The sequence below is a fragment of the Accipiter gentilis genome, chromosome 24 (genome assembly GCF_929443795.1).
Source record: "Accipiter gentilis chromosome 24, bAccGen1.1, whole genome shotgun sequence".
Classification (NCBI taxonomy): Eukaryota; Metazoa; Chordata; class Aves; order Accipitriformes; family Accipitridae; genus Astur; species Astur gentilis.
In genome coordinates this window covers 8,952,341-8,969,351 of record NC_064903.1, presented here as the reverse complement: position 1 = coordinate 8,969,351, position 17,011 = coordinate 8,952,341, and the positions used below count along the sequence as shown (strand labels likewise).

The 17,011-nt window shown below is 43.9% G+C and overlaps 2 protein-coding genes across 5 annotated transcripts in view; both read right to left on the bottom strand.

Moving 5' to 3' along the window:
• Positions 1 to 8,516, bottom strand: part of TBC1D8B (TBC1 domain family member 8B) — a 44,084-nt gene extending 35,568 nt beyond the window's left edge. For all 4 annotated transcript variants that reach the window (XR_007509370.1, XM_049827335.1, XM_049827336.1 and 1 more), the window contains exon 1: positions 8,331 to 8,516. Coding sequence is in view for 3 of the 4 variants with exons in the window: in XM_049827335.1 (XP_049683292.1) it covers positions 8,331 to 8,460 (130 nt within the window). In the remaining variant the exon portion in view is untranslated. The remainder of the gene's footprint in view (positions 1 to 8,330) is intronic.
• Positions 8,517 to 14,417: 5,901 nt separating this feature from the next.
• The window catches only part of RNF128 (ring finger protein 128), a 28,856-nt gene continuing 26,262 nt past the window's right edge, over positions 14,418 to 17,011 (bottom strand). The window contains exon 7 of the mRNA XM_049827884.1: positions 14,418 to 15,838. Coding sequence (XP_049683841.1) covers positions 15,720 to 15,838 — 119 coding nt within the window. The 3' untranslated portion in view covers positions 14,418 to 15,719. The remainder of the gene's footprint in view (positions 15,839 to 17,011) is intronic.

Here is a 17,011-nt window from a genome sequence, read left to right as displayed (position 1 = left end):
GCAACTGCTTAGGTTGAGAGAACGATTACAACAGTGCACTAGAAAGCAGCACTCCTCAAAATGCCGTAACAGTTTCTGTCTACTTGGAAGGTCATTGGATTATAGACACATTAAATTGCATCAGGTTAGTATCAGTCAATTCAACAGTCCCACTAGTCAATACTGCTTTGTCCACAAATGCAATATAGACTACCCTAGTCCTGAAAGTGCTCTATAAGCTGTGAATTTTTTTTAATATTGTATTATCAGTCAAGGTTTCCATAACTACAAGTTGTTGGGTGCTTCTCAGCAAGCGCTCCCTTTTATTGCTATTTATTTCCCAATGGGAAATCAAGAACCACGTTCAGCCAGGCAAGTAAGACCACTGGTGAGCCGTTTGCTGGTACTCTGCTAACTCCATTCACACAAGCCTACCGAAGAAGGATTCATGTCCAGGGTTGTGGAGACTTAACATTCACCTGTATAATGATAAGTATAATTGTAAAATAAAGGAGAAGGTAACAAAAGAATCAGTAACTGCTCAGCCCAGACACTAGAACTACCTCCATAATGGTGGCAAGTGGAAAAAGCAGCTCAGGCCATACTTGCCAATCCCTCACTAATGAAATGTGGCACGTGTTGTTCTCAAACAACCAATTTTAGGGACAACCTACAGAAGGTCACCTACTCTCATGTCTACTCAAAGCTAGACCCCACAGTTTCTACTGGGGATTCCACCTAAATCACCCTCTTGCCTTACCCAGGGAATGACTTCAGCTGTCATAAGGAAGGTGATGCACATTTATACGGAGAAAGAGCTCTACTTTTAGAAAACATTTTCAGTTTCACAGCTACTTGAGTAAAACTACTGGCAAATATCCTAGATACTTAAATAAATAAGGTAAAATACCCTAGAAAATAAAATAAAGGGCAAGGAATCCAGAAAAACTTTCAAATATGGCTGTGTTCTTCCCAAAAGTCTCTAAAACACCTGGTTAGCAAAATATCAACATTAGCTGCAGAGACATGTACCAAAACAGATCAGCAATGAATTCTGCTCTCAGTTGTACCAACTTAGGGCAATAAAGCCAACATGTTACATGAAAATAACTGGCTAGCATTTTTCCATTTGGGGGCAACACCACTTTGTTCTTCTATATTTATTCCACCAACTACAGCAGGACAGTACTAATACTGGCTTTTTTTTTTGGTCCTTTACAATCCACAATCTCAAAGATTATTTTTTTTTTTCCTGGAATAGCTGTCAGTTACGTCTTTTTTATTGCTGAGAATCTTCATTTTAAATATGTACATCATACCCAGGAATATGACTACTTCCTAGCGTAGGACTAGTGTAATGCAAACAGATTAATGTAAGTTCCGTTTTACCGATGAAGAATTGGAAGCAAAGAAAACATGCTGTTGTCTTTTTTAAAAAGAGTACTATTGTTCTGAAGCAAAGTTAGCACAAGCCTGTTCTCTCCTCTAATGCATAACTGTACCTTTGAGGTCAATAATTAATTATATTAAAACTGGATCAGACAGCCTCCTGGTTTGCTACATTAGAAGTGTTACGGGACATAAAATATTTATAAGACTGTAAGAGTTCCTTACAAACAGAAATGTTCTATTAGCACAACACTGGTCAGCCCCATTACACTAAGAATTTTGAAAAGTAGACACTTTGATGTACAACTGAGTTCTCACTCTTACTTTATTTACATCATCATAAAAAGAAGCTGTTTGAAAATACTGTAAAAGCTTTCCCTGAGTGGCAACAACTGCAGAAAGTGATATTCTGCAGCTACAGTCAGCTGCATTTTGGCAATAACCGCTCACTTCTACAATCTGAAGAACTTAAGGGCTAATCAGAGCAGAACCAAAGGGGGAAAAATACTGTAAAACAAGTAAGTTTGTGATAGATAGCTGTGGTGGGTTGACCTTGGCTGGATGCCAGGTGCTCACCAAACCGCTCTATCGCTCCCCCTCCTCATCTGGATAGAGGGAGAAAAAAATACAACGAAAGGCTTTGTGGGTCGAGATAAGGACAGGGAGAGATCACTCACCAATTACCGTCCGTATTGCAAATCAAATCAGAGTAGGATTCCCCTCCTTCCTTCCCGGGCTCAATTGCACTCCCGATTTCTCTACCTCCTCCCCCTGAGAAGCACAGGGGGATGGGGAACAGAGGTTGCAGTCAGCTCGCCACACGTTGTCTCTGCCGCTCCTTCCTCCTCAGGGGCAGGACTCCTCACTCTTCCCCTGCTCCAGCGTGGGGTCCCTCCCACGGGAGACAGTCCTCCACAAACATCCCCAATGTGGGTCCTTCCCACAGGCTGCAGTTCTTCATGAACTGCTCCAGCGTGGGCCCCTTCCACGGGCTGCAGTCCTTCAGGCACAGACTGCTCCAGCGTGGGTGCCCCACGGGGTCACAAGTCCTGCCAGCAAACCTGCTCCAGCGTGGGCTCCCTCTCCCCACGGGGCCACAGGTCCTGCCAGGAGCCTGCTCCAGCGCGGGCTTCCCATGGGGTCACAGCCTCCTTTGGGCATCCCCCTGCTCCGGCGTGGGGTCCTCCCCGGGCTGCAGGTGGAGATCTGCTCCCCCGTGGAGCTCCCTGGGCTGCAGGGGGACAGCCTGCCTCACCAGGGGCTTCCCCACGGGCTGCAGGGGAATCTCTGCTCCGGCGCCTGGAGCATCTCCTCCCCTCCTTCTGCACTGACCTGGGGGTCTGCAGGGCTGTTTCTCTCACATCTTCTCACTCCTCTTTCCCGGCTGCTGTTGCGCAGCAGTTTTTTCTCCTTAAATATGTTAGCCCAGAGGCACAACCACCATCGCTGATGGGCTCGGGTTTGGCCAACACAGTGGGTCCGTCTTTGGAGCCGGCTGGCATCAGCTCTGTCGGACACAGAGGAAGCTTCTGCCATTTCTCACAGAAGCCACCCCTGCAGCCCCCCCGCTACTGAAACCTTGCCATGCCCAATACAATAGCAAATATCCTTCAGTTTGATCAGATATCTCTCATACTTCAAGAGCTAAAACCGTTTACAGGCATTCCCCTAAGCTTTCAGCATATGATTCCTAGGTACATGAAGAGACTCCATAGAACCCTACAGAGGATACCTCACAACAAGAAAGCCTAGAGCAATCTTAAGAGAAGTTTTTAATAGCTGTGTCCTGACAACTAAAATTTCTAGGTTTGAAGAAATATAATGTGAAGAATAAAAATAATGCATTTCAAATTAATTTTTTTAGTTGTTTTTGTACCATAAATTCAACCTGTTAATAAATTGTGAATGAAAAAGAAAAATAAAACTGGAAGGCAATGTAATACCTAAATACAACTGCAAGGAATAAAATCAATAGGAATAGTATGTGAATATACAGATTTACTACAAAACTGAAATCCGTTGCATAAGCAAGCAAAGAAATTCAACTATCCCAACTGCAATTTAAATGGACTGTATTTTTCAGCAAAACCTTTTTTAAAAAATTAGAAGATGCAGGACCCTCCAAACCAAAACTACCAGAGTAACATAGCAGACACTATGTAACTTCCACAAAGGCTTCTCTGGCACAGGATATAATATCAGGGGAGAAACATACATGCAGAGTGAACTGTTGCCAAAATACAATGCAGGAGATTCAAACTGTACATTCCTACTACAGTAAATATTTACTGTAGGGGATAAAGCAGAATAAAGCTTTATTCCATAACAGCAGTTTTACAGAGCATTTTGGTTTGGTTTAAAAAAGACTGAAGCCCCAGTTTTCACTAGATAAACTAAGATACAAATACATACCATATAAACCATGAAAAGCCATTGTCTCTGTGTATTTGATTTAAAACACATGAATGCCAACTTGTGAATAAGACAGTTTTTTTCTGCTTCCTCAAATTAAGCACAGAACTCTTTTTTTGCTTAATTTTATTTCCCAAGTGAACTTGATCTCATGACTAAGAAACCTCAGCTTAATGAAATACTGAGCATGGGCTGAGACACAAATGTTCTTAGTCAACTGAGATGTAAAACAGGTCAGTTTAACCCTTCAGTGAAAAAAGATTTCATCTCCATTTACAATAACTCAAGTACATTATGGCCAGCAGTTATGACTTGGGTAAGACAACGGTAACTCAATAAACTAAAGTGTGTATCCAAGCCCTTGTGTGTCAATCTATCTTGCCTGTTTGTGGCAATAAAGATATCCTTGAAAGAAGGGAAAATTAGAAGCACAACTCTGAAATAAGCTAAGTATTAGTCTCCTTGGTAGGCCCAGAGAAGAGTATTGCAAATATCACAGTTCCTCCTTAGCTTTGCTTCTGTACAGCTAAAAAGCTGTGTAACACAAACTGGGAAGCATGTGCCGGTCGTTTTCCCACCTGTCATTCCCAAATGTAAATATGCTTCTTAACAGAGTCGTGTTATTAGTCTCACAAATATATGCACTGCAAAATAATCTTTGCTACAGCTGCTAAAAAGAGCATGCAGCAGAGGTCATTTCACATCTTTATTAACCAGCAAGTTTTCCTTTTGATTCCTATCACAGTTGAGGACCCACAGCAAGTAAGCCACACCAAAAGGTCAGTGTGCTAAAACACCAGTAGGTATAAATTACTTCCACCATTTATTCTACTACTGTATATTTAGTTATGCCACAGCACAGACCTTTAAGTTTTAAAAAGCAAGCATCTTCTTTGCCGCACACCAAGCCTAGCTACAGTGCAAGTTTCCTCTCCCATCCTGCAGTTCCTACCAAAATAAATTTCTTTAAGTTTGTGCAGAGATTACCAAGTACTTTTTTAATTGGTCCACCACGTAATTCTGTTAGAGACAAGGTCCTTGCCATTGACATCCACTACTTGATAATACTTTAACATTATTCCTTTTGACAGATACCAGACAAGGAGAATTTCCCCAGAGCACATACACAAGCTTAGCTCTTGTCTTCCCTTCCTCCGAACGCCTATCCCTGCAAGCTAGTAGACAACAAGCTACATCTTTTAAAAAGCAGGAATACCAGTAGGGGCCTCCTACAGATTCAGGATGGCAATAACTGCCACAGGAAATCCAGGACTTGAAGAGTCAGGGATTTTCCCTACCTTTGAGATCCCCCTTTTTTCCACACATGGCATGAACGACAAGCAAGGAAGACTAGTTCCAACCATGTCTTTCATTGATAAGTTTTTCTCCTCTCACAGTTGTGTTTTACTTAAATTTCTCAAGCAGAAAGAGGCAAATTGAAACAATGGAAGCAGAAAACAAATTATTTGTTTGTTTACATTTCAGTGAAAGATTGGTATTTTATGACACCAAATACTCATTTGTATAACTACTCACGGAACACCCATCTCCTAATTAAGGTCCTGTCTAAACTATAACCAAAGCAACATCTTTGTGACCAATATGCTTAATCTCACTAGACCTTGGTTATGGCACATGCATTCACAACACAGGTTTTGTGTCATCATAACTGCGCTTCAGCACATGGGCCATTTTGCCTAACTGTATTTGTATCAATACACTCTAGAAAACCTGAGTAGCTCTCCCACAGGAGCTCTGCAGAAGACAGAATAACAAGTGGTCATAGGGCTGCACTGCCAGATGTACAGCAACATACGCTGGGACAGTCTATTGCATGCTGAACTATCAGGTGCAGAACCAGTCAAACAGGTTACAGCATCTGTATCCTTAGGTGAGGTCTAAAAAAAGGAAAGAGAATGAAATATAAAGATAAGCAGGTGCATACCTGCAGGAAAGGGACAAGTCTAAGCACAACCAGCACGAGATATTTCTGTCCATTTTTATTGACACTAGCTAACTCAGAACTATGCTGTGTGTGGACACAAGCCATAAGAGCTAATTGTATCATCTACAGATTACAAATTGGTCCTGCTGTAACAGTCAGTCCAGAAGGGTCACAAAAACAAATCCAACTGCAGCGTTCTTTCTAAACCTAGGACAGCACCAGAATTCCCAGCCTTCCTTCAGGTAAGTGCCTCTGCTGTCTTCCATCTTTTTCTCCTTGGTCTGTACCTTCTCCAGCTATTGGCTGCTTCCTCAAAACTTGCATCTCTGCTCCTTAAAGTCTGACTTACCAAGTGTACTCCTGTATTCTCTGGAATCCTTTGCTACTGCCTCCTCAGCTAGTCTCCGTTACTGCTATTCAAACCCTGCAGCACTGTTCATCTTTCTTCCTATTCCTGTCTTGAGGCATTGCTGCTCTCTTCCCTCAAGACTTAGTCTTGCACTGCTGCCTGCCTCTTTCACTCATAACTCCCCAGCCCCTCAATGCCGCCAGTCACCTCTAGCCCTGTGTCACCAGCCGAAAAATGCTGTTCAGGAGAACAAGATTTTACTTGGTAGATTTGCGATGACCTCATAAGATAATAGCTGTTCATTGTTTTTTTCTAAAGTAAGCACTAATTTTCTTGAGTGACACATAGCAACATAAAATTAAAATCAGGCATAGCAAATTATGCTAGCTTATACCTAGGAGGTTTGAATATTTTCAAACCTGCAAACACAAATGTAACTGCATTTTTTCCAATTTTCCTGTTACTATTTCTTAATCACAATTTTAATTCAATAACATCTCACTCTTTTTGTTTCTGTCCAGTGAAAAACATAACTTGCACAGATGAAACATTATCAGAAAAGTTACAGAAATAAAATGTACAATGCCACCTTAAAAAAAAGCATGCTACAGGAACTATCCCATTCAAGTGTTTTTCCATGCTGTCAAATGCCATCAAGGACAGAAGACTAGTGATGGAAGCCTCACCTTCAACAAAAACAGAAGGGCACTAGGAGGGCCCAGCTGTCTGTCCAACTATAAGCCTATGAGGATGCTTTTAAATCAACACCCAATTCTAGTTCTCATTGTTTCACTTTAGTCACAGTTCTTAAATGAATTTTATCACACAGAAAGACAGCCTTCATACCAGCTCAGCCTCCGTGGCTTCCAAAGATACCAGGTCAGAGAATGGCCCATTTAGCCTGATGACCACAAGACTTCCAAGGTTGCAAAATACCACCCTTGGCTCTAAGCCAAAGCCTAACATTAATTATATAATATTATAATATGCCTAGAAGGAAATCTGGGATATTCTTTTTACACTTTCCTTGTGCCTGCAAGTGGTTCAGATGCCAACAAAGAATGCCCCACCTGCAGCTGGGAGGGCTATTTCTACATCGGAAATTCATCAGCCAAAAGTTTGGACTTTGTGGTTTTGTCCGGTACAATGAATAAATGTTTCAACAGGATAATTATGCTTCACATTTAATATAGCGTGTCTTACAATGACACAATTAGAGAGAGCCTAGAAAACCCAGAGAGATGCAACTCATGCAAAACACCCAAGAACCATATCCCATCCAGAAACAACTTTACTCTGCTTCCCTGTAGCATTTCTCCTTGACAGAGTCAATGACAGACACCACCAGACTACGAAGGAGTCAGTTCTAGTCTGAATAGCTACTACCGCAACAGAGGTCTCGGTGGTTGCTGGGGTCCCTGCAGTGTGTAATGATAAAAGCGGACAAGAATTGAAAACAGAAACTCAGTTCCATACCTTTAAGTTCTCATGCAATCAAGTTTATTATACGGTGGTCAATGCCCTGTCACTTTCCTGACCCACCCCTCCTGACAAGCTCCATCAAATCATATGCTTGTTTTTAAAATGAGTGATCAGAAACGCCTGAGCAGGAGCTCATTCCAAGCAGCCTCAGACACACGCAGGAGAAGGGATTCGGAAACGAGCACCTTGCCAAAGCAAGACAGATCCGTCATTTCTTCTGACGTCTCCTCTTCCACCACGCCGCAAATCTAACTCTGCCAGCGTGTCCGCTGGAGCAAAGGGCTGTTAAGCTCCTACCAAGCGTTGGGCTACGCCAACCGCAGCTCTACCTACCGCCCCAAGGGTGGCTGCTGGCCCCGGGCCCACCGGGACGCACATCCCCAGCGGGCTCCTCTGCTCCGGGGAGCCCCTGCCACCACGGGCACCAGCAGGCCCCATCCCAGACGGAGCGTGCCAGGAACTTCAACAAACCTTCCTTTTCCCAGCGGGACATCTTTCGAAACGCCTCTCTCATGCAAGGAAAAAGGGAAGGGGGGGGAGAGGGAGGAAAAAGAGAAACCCCCATGAGGGTCAAGGGCTCCAAAACTCGGCCGGGCCTCCCCTCCTCCCTGCTCCTCTGGGCGGGGGGGGTGTCCAAGGGCCATCCATCCCCCCTCCAGCCCTTCCTCCGGCCCCTTCAGGAGGGACCGGGCCCGAGGCGGCCCCCTCCCCGCCGCCGAGCCGAGGGGACACCGAGGGGACAGCCTGCCCCGGCCCCCGGGGTGGGGGCAGTACCTGCCAGCCCGCCTCCGCCCTCCTCGCCGTAGCCCCGCCGCCTCTGCAGCACGAAGTACTGGTTGGAGCGCTCCTGCACCCACAGCTTGAGGGCATTTTTCAGCAGCACCTCCTCGGGCTTCAGCCACATCGTGGCGGACCCCTCACTCCCCGACGCCGACGCCGCCCATGCCCGCCGCGCCGCCCGGTCTCCCGCTCCCACCCACACAGACCAGCGGCCAAGCGCCACCGACGGGCGCCGGGGGAGGGGGGGGGGGGGGCGGTGAGAGAGGGGGAACAAGCGCCCCTGCCCCGAGGCATGCTGGGAACTGTAGTCCTCGCGGCCGGCTGACCGCGCTGCGCCGCCGCCTCAAGGACTACAGCTCCCGTCGGGCCTTGCGCGGCCGCCCGCCTTCCTGGGCCGAGTGGCAGCAGCCCGCCCGCCTGGCCGTCAGGGGCAGGCGGAGGGGGGACGGGGACGCGCCGCTTACAGACCCCCGACAGGGTCGTCCCGGCAGTTAGGGCTCCTTCTGTCCCGCAGGCTCGGGGAGAGACTCTTCCTTCCGCTGCCCGCACACGGCGCCTCCCCTGCCCCTGTCCGGGAGCTGTGCGGTCCCGATCCCGCTCCTGTCAGGCAGGGCCGCAGCAGGCGCGGACCTCCGGCCTGTCCCTAAAATGCCTTGGCGAAGCGGGCCGGGTATCTTTTTGTCCTCTCTGCCAGTCAGAGAAGTCCCCTTTTCGATGTTGGCCAAACGCTAATTCCATTTTCAGCTCAGAAGATGGACATCACCAGGCACTTTGGTTTTTTGCATTTGTTTTCCTGTCAGCGTTAAGCCTTATGCTGCAGCAGGAGGTTGGGGTGCATTAAAAAAAAAAAACCAACACAGGAAAAACCCTGCCATGCAAGGAAGGGAGCCGTGACCACCACCTCCACTGATGACAGCACCCGTCACAGCGCCTATGTACATCCCCTCCCTGGTCGAAGGCTGCGCTGGGAGCAGAGGAGCAGCCCCACCAGCTGCAGAAGCAGACATATGGTCAGCATTGCCTATTTACATTTCATGTTATAGAGACAATCTGCCTCATTGCTTCTACCACCCAACACGATTCAGCACTAATCTGGAGTAGAGATTAGACATTTTGCTTGCCTTAACAGCAGCTTGATTCGTGGTCTCAGTATTTTCATGATTTGTCTGCAAGACCTTCAGCATTTGTCCTCAATGACTAGCTCTTCAGAGTGTTTGCAGACTGGCTTTACCAGTTGTTCTGCACTAGAAGAAATCAATCTATCCTGTTAAGGAACAAGACAGTGGCTTTCATACTCGTAGGGACTGCACTTGAGTATCTGCTCTTACTACTGTCTTCTGTTGCTGTCTGCTGAATTAAAGAGCAGTTGTCTCACAGCCAGGTTTCAAAAAAAAAAAAAAAAAAAATCAGGTGCTGGAACTATTCTGCCATACATGCCTGGCAGCCAAGGATTTCCCAAGGCTGTGGGATGACCTCAGGACTTGCTTTCCATAAGCATGGGCCAGCATGGCAGAACTCCCAGCTCCCCATGAAGTCATGATCACAGCCACCCAGCTGCTCAGTCCATCCATTACTGAGCCCCCTCTCTTGCTGTTTCTTCTCCAATCTCTTCACTATGTTCCAAAGACCTCCAAACCTCCCCCTGAGGCCTTGCACTTGATAGCACTCTGCCTCCTAAATGGTGGGTTTTGGTGCTGACCAAAAACACAAAGAAAAACCTTCCAGGAGTGGAAGACCCACTGCCTCCTCCGCTCTAGGTTGCTGATGCCGTGGACTTGTCAGAGTTACTGTCTTTTCCCAACTCCGTGCAAGATTCACCCCTGGTCCTGACACAATCTGTAATTTGGTACAAATGGAGCGAGTAGGACATCCCTGTTTCCCAGGAACTTCTCTGCAGTTTGCTGTCCTGTCAGATCCTTCCCATAGCATTCTCTTTCCAGCATAATTGATCTTCCTAAAATTTTCAGGAATAATGCTTTGTTGATTGTATATCATACAAAAAATTCAACACAGTTGTTTAAACTCAGCCTCTACTTTGAGCTCTTTCTAAAAAAATTTATGCAGATCATGCACTAACTATAGGTTGCCAACATGGCACTTCTGCTTTATCCTGTCTTCCTTTCATCCCTTTGATCAGCTGCAAATGTACCTTCACTACCAAAAATGCTTCTGCCAGCACTGGTCTATTTGCAAGCACAGGCACAGCGAGATTTTGCCAAGCGCTCACATAAAGATGTTTGGCAATGCCTGTCCTGTTCCAGCTGCGTAACGAACCGCCTACCCAAAGGCACCAGTGTAAAAGCAGAACTGAGTGTGCCATCCCATTTAACTCAGTGGGTGAATGGCACTGATATGAGACTTTTTTTTTTTTTCCTTCCACTCACTCATTGCATGACAGTAAGAGAAGCTTTAGTATTAAAAGGATTTACCTTTGGGACTGAATATAGATTTAACTACTACTATTCTTTTTACCTGTTTTTCTAACTGAGTAGGAAGCAACAAATTTCTGGTGTTTTGCCTTTACTAGAAAGGAAAAATGAAGTAAAAGGCATTAGCCAGCATGTGGTAACTAACACAGATGAAACATTAATGAGACAAGGCAAACAACTCCTAGATATACTAGCACGTTGCTCTTCATGAGGCAGTTCCTTCAATCCCCTCACCTGAAGTGACAAAGAGTAACAGACATTAGCAGGTTCCTGGAGATTTACCAGCTGAACCGATAGCAATTCCTGCATGGATGCTGCTCTTCTAAGAGCATTCCCAGAGAGAGTGTTTACCATTTAATTTTCCCCAATTAGCCAAGCCCTTGTATAGGAAATACCTATTAAGGATCTAACACAGGTCTTCTAATTCCGATGCTAATTGTAAGGAGAGATGCCCTTGGCATTTCCAACCCAGAGCTTGGCTTTTGGCATCTCCCAGACACTGGACATGTTAGGACATATGTTGCTTTCTTATGTAACATTCAAATTTTGTTAATTGGATAAAAAATTAACAGTAAAATGCTACTGCTTGGAAAATGTCTGTTTTGTTTTCTCTCCCTTGGTTCAAGGTCTGGAATGACTGTCTTTTTTCCAGTTTCCTCAGGCACTGGATTCTTAATGAAAAACTATTAAGATGCAAAGAGTGCCCCTCTATCGGCTTGGAGGAATTTATTTATAGGCACTTAAATTCTTTCTTAATCAGTGCACAATCATCCTACATTCTAATCAATGCATTCTACAGCAACAGAGATCCATTTAGTGCTGCAGAATTTTTCTTTCACTGTATTAAAGACCTCCTAGAAATAGTAAATTACTTCTCTCAAGTAACCATAGCCAAGATTATATAAAAGATAAATAGCTATAAGTTTTGGCTTCACTCTGTGTAACCAACAGTTGAACAACCACCACAGAGAATTACATAGTTGTTAATTCACAGTGGATGAACACTGCAATTTGGTTTCAAGTTTCCTTTAGAGCCAAAATTAAATTCTCAAAGCCAGTAGATTTTCTTTCACCTATTCCAAAATGCCAGCCATTACACCCCTGCAGGAGTGGAACTCTATTCAAATCTGCAGAGGAAAAACATCAGTCTAAACCTGGGGGGAAAGGCAGGGCTACCTTCTGAGCTTGTGTATGTTAAACACAGAATGAAATTACATTAAATCACACAGCCAAAGTAGATGTGTGTATTCTGTTCAACTGTTAGGCCATTTAACAAGTGCAGATCTTTCCATCTAAAGACTGAGATGGACTAAGTCTCTCCATTCTATGGGAAGAGTCCAACTGCCCTTTTGACTCAAACTGCTTTTATATGTTTGCAGCCCCTCATCACCATGCTTTTCTCTTACACAAAAATCTCAGCTATAACTACATTTCTACAGGGACACCTGAAAATTTTCATCAATATGACAAAATTGTATTATTTTCATTTGGGATTTAAAATAAAATCCCGCTGCTGTAAAGCCTGGTTTACAAGAAAGCACAGTAATCCAGGCACCAGGTGACAATGCTTCCTTTCCTGCACGGATAAAAAAAAAAATCTTTCCCAGTCCCCCTTCGAGAACATGCAAGCGCTTGAGTGAAGCGGCTAGATCAGAGCTTTCCTGGGGGAGAGATAAATGACAGTAGTGAGTAAACACTTGGAGATGATGCTGGAGCCTGTTCTGCTTTCTCTTTGGGGGCAGAATAATTGACATGTCTGTGTGACTCAATGGGAATATTAACAGAGTCTAAGACGCACACATTTTAGCAACTGTTACCGCTCGTGGGCACATAATTTCCAGCACCTTACATGCAAATATTAGTTTATAAATAGCAAAACCCCAAACTATTGCACAATAACAGCAAGCTTGCATTGTATTTCAGGAACAACCCTATCCCCAGGCACATTCCTGTTTGTCTCTTGCTTAGAGGAAAGTCTATTATGCCATAGTCCCCGTATATATGTATATAGAACACAGAGCCATTCAAGCCCACAGCATCACAAAAAAAAAAAACCCAAACAAAAAAAAAACCTGCTGCACAGCGCTCTAAGTAGGGTCAGCTAGAGACAGCTGTTATCCATGGAAACTTGAAAATATAAAGTAAGAGTGGAGCTTTGAAATTTCTTTAAAGCAGGTAGAACTAGCAATGTTCTCAAAGGGAAAAACCTCTGCAGAGTTCAGTGAAATAAGACTGGTTTTTTTCAAAGTCAGACAGCAACAGACCCAAGTTCAGTATCATATACTGCATGCATGAAATTTGCACACTTTCATTTTTAAACAAAAACCCTTGCACAGCTAATATTTACAAATAAACCTGCATGCACAAGAACATGGCAAATTCTCAGGTTAAGCTGCAAAACCAGAGAAGCATTAAATTCTTTTGCCTAGCAGTAGCTCAAATACCGTTCAGGTACAAACGCTGCATTTATTCCTTTAGCAGTATTTAACATTCAATACAAGAATCTTAAAAAAATATAATCTGAAAATTAGTGTGCCTTGAGTGCCAAGCAAGTCCACTTCTTTACAGAACGCATACATGTCATCTGATACTACAGTAGTATGAGTTCACTGACGTGAACTGCTGCATCCCCCAGTATTCCACTGGTGCATTCCTTGAGAAAATGCTGTGCATCCACCTTACCCTTAGAAATACGAGTACTGAAAAAAGGCAGATTTATTGCTCTTAAACAGTAAATAGAAAGGCTAGAATCCTGTAAAGATAGCAACCCAAATGTATAGTTTAAAAAAAAGCCAAAGTGCCTTTCAATGTATTGAATTGATCTGAATCGCCCCTGTTTCTTTTTGAAGGTCAAATCTTGTTCCTATTAAACACAAAAGAGTGGCAGATGATTTCATGAGAGCATATCATCATGAAACTCTACTACATTACAGCTTACACACCACAATACATTTATAAAAGCTTTTTGAAAGGAAAATGAAATTGTCTATTTACTGCTCAGCTGTTCCTTTCTCTGCTCTGCACTTCAGATATAGAATAGAAATGTGATCACAGCAAAATACAGCTTCAGAGTGAAGTCTGATTATACTCAGCTTTGCAATTTGAGCTCATAACCCAACCAATGCTTCCTAGACTCAACTTAGAACTGAGCTAAAAAGAAGCACCAAACTGGCCAGGGGAGTGACAAGCCTTTACTACATCTAACAGTATAGTACAGAACAAAGGACATGTAATTATTTTTAAAATGCTTTGTCTTATAAAGCAAGCATAAACGTTTGAGTAAAGGAGGGATGCTGAGCAACCTGACAGAGGAAAGTGAGATGCAACCTGATCTGAAGAGTTCACGTAAGACTACCTTGTGCCAAACATGCCTAGAAGAACAGTTGAGAGGTATATTGAGCAGCTCACTGAGCACATCCTAAGCTGCTTGTTTTTTCTTTTATATAGCAAACAGCTACTAGGCTTAAGCCTCTCAACACAATTTCAATTCATGTAACTAGCACCCTGCACAGAATTAGCACTCCTTATTCCAATTAGTTTGCTGCTTTTTGGCCTCCCAAAACTGAATGAGTTCTGGCGTTGTGGGACAGGTCAAATTCAGCATCTGTTTCCATGTAAGAGCTGGTAATCCACATTTAAATGTCAGTCAGGGTCATCAAAATATAGTTTTATTTACATTTTCAAATTCAATACAAATCACAAAATATTTACAACAATTTTAATTGCATTACAGCTAAGAAAATGCATTGCTTTTCCCCTCCAGATTCAAGAGTACTTTATTGTGGACTTTAAGACAAAGTTCTGCTAACATTAGAAACAAGCCATAGATACAGAGATAAAAAAATAAAGTGCATCTGTAAGATGTCCTTAGTTACCTTCGCTGGGCAAGGCCTTACACTTACTATTGAGGCGCCCAGTGTTTCTCTTCGACCCCAGTTCAACTCCCCACAGATGGCAGACAACTGTTCCAATCATCTATTCTGTTTACAGGACGTCAGCTCTCCCTGCAGCTTTAGCACACAGGCAAGACAATGCACAGCAACAGTCCAGCATTTCTCAGAGGCTGGATCATTTTCCAAACAAAACACAGCAGATCCTTTGGGAAGAATCTATCTTTTCATCTTCAGTTCAGCCTCCCTGAAGTCATCCCAGACTCTCAAAGACAGAACTCTGCCATATTGCTGGTGCTAGAGATGGTCGTTACTCCAAAAATCACAGAGGATCTTTCAGACTGTCTAATATTAACAGCTTTGAAAAGTTCCTGCAATTGTTCCCTTTACAGTATTGTGCAAGTCAGATTTGGCCTGTCAGCTTGCAGCTCTCTTTTTTTTCCCTTTAGGAATGTGTGGTTGGCGGGTTGGAGTTGAGAGGTAGCGAATCAGTCGGTTTACTAGAGAACCAAAGACACTGTGGGCAAAATCCAGTTTGACAGGCATTGGTTTATACTGTCTCCTATCAAATTAGTGCACGGAAATATTAAATACAGTGTTGCTTTAAACCAAACTGTGCCTGGTAAATAAGCATTAGACCAGATCAAAATCAATTTGTATACAATGAAAATCCACTTGAATTAAAACAATGAACCACAAAAAAAGCCCAAGTTAAAACAATTCCCAGTAGAGACACAGCTACAACAAAGGATCTTCTCCTTAAAGGACTCAAACACTGAAGAGAAGCTTTGCTGAAGATGGAACTTTTGGTTTAGTGTTAAAATCTGATGGTTTCTTTATATTTAAGACAGCTTTATCTGAAGAGTGCTAAAACTAAATTCCACATGGGAGATGCAGTTTTAAGAATGGCAAACCATACAATTATGATTTGAACAACAAGTCTATTTGATCTCAGCATTGCCAAGGCAATATTTTTCTGCTACAGTCTTGCAATGTTTGGTATACACGTGATGGCAGTATGCAGCTTCTTGCAGAAGGCTTACACTGTGTTGCCGGGCTCGTTCTTAGGACCTGACTTCACGAACTTGTGTTTCGTCTGCCTCAAAGCTTGGGTTGTCAATGTGTGGAAGGACATTCACAGCAGAGGGCTGGGATTCATTGTTTACAAGATGCAAGTCGTCATCTGTCCAGAACAAAACCAGAAAAGACAAGTTAAGAAACGTCACAGGCAAGCTTTACTGCCTTAAAGCAAACCACGCTGGCTTTATTTCCACAAGCCCACTGTAGTGGTCTTTTCCCAGCACTTTTCCTGCAGAGTGGGAAATCCAAGGCCATGCTCCCACTACCACTCTTCTGCCGCCCCTCGTTAGTTTGTGAGCCCGTTCTTGACACTGCTTGTCATTTCCAGAGGTGTCTGCTCAGCTCTGGAGTTCACTTCTCACTACTGCTGAGCAAGCCCAGGTTGCGTGCTCAAGGGGCAGAAGGCCACGTGAGGCCATGAAATCCAACTATAAGGAGACTGGCGATTCTCATACAACTTCAGGGCTGCTGAACACAGGCATCAGGAGCAACTTCTAGAGACTAGGTTCAGGATAAGCTGGGGGGGACAGGCTGATCCAGAGAGGAAGGCCTCCTCCCTACAGACTAACCTTGTTAGGCTGATGTTAGTGTGTGCCCTTGCCACTCAAAGTGAGAATACACGAGGGCCTGAGCCATATAACTAATTCAGCATCACTTCAGCTGCTTGTAGGGATGCAATTTCAATTTGTGATGTTTAGCTGATCTTAGAGGAAGTGCCCTCTGCCCTACTGGGGTGCCTAGATGGGGTACTCCCGTACACACGTCACTCGCTGGAACAACCTGTCCCACAGAACGCAGGCAGCAAATCCCGTGCGTTCCTATCAGCTAGGCTTCCCACAAGAAATCTAAGCAGACACAGCCAGAGCATCCCTTTTGCCTGTGAAAGCTCCCCCACTTACTCCTCTTCCCAAGGCCATTCCACAGTCCTAGGGATAGTTACTTTTGTTTACCTGGAACCTTTCCATTTTTTAAAATCAACAGCAACAATGAGCATTTGTTGGCAAAGTTGAGCACTAAGAAGACATTTTCAATTAGTTTGCTTTTGTTCAAAAAGACAAGGTATTTGGAAAAGCTGATAGTCTTTTCCAATTAAAATTCTCTGAAAGTGTGCAAGGATGACTCAGCCTTGGCAAAATCTGAAATTCAATGGATGTATTTGTCATCTACGTTTTGCATCATCTAAGCTAGAGCACGACTGACTCCTCAAAAGCTTTCTGGAAGTAATTAACTACTTAAAGCGGACAGATCAGGTGGCAAAGCAACACTCACTCATCCA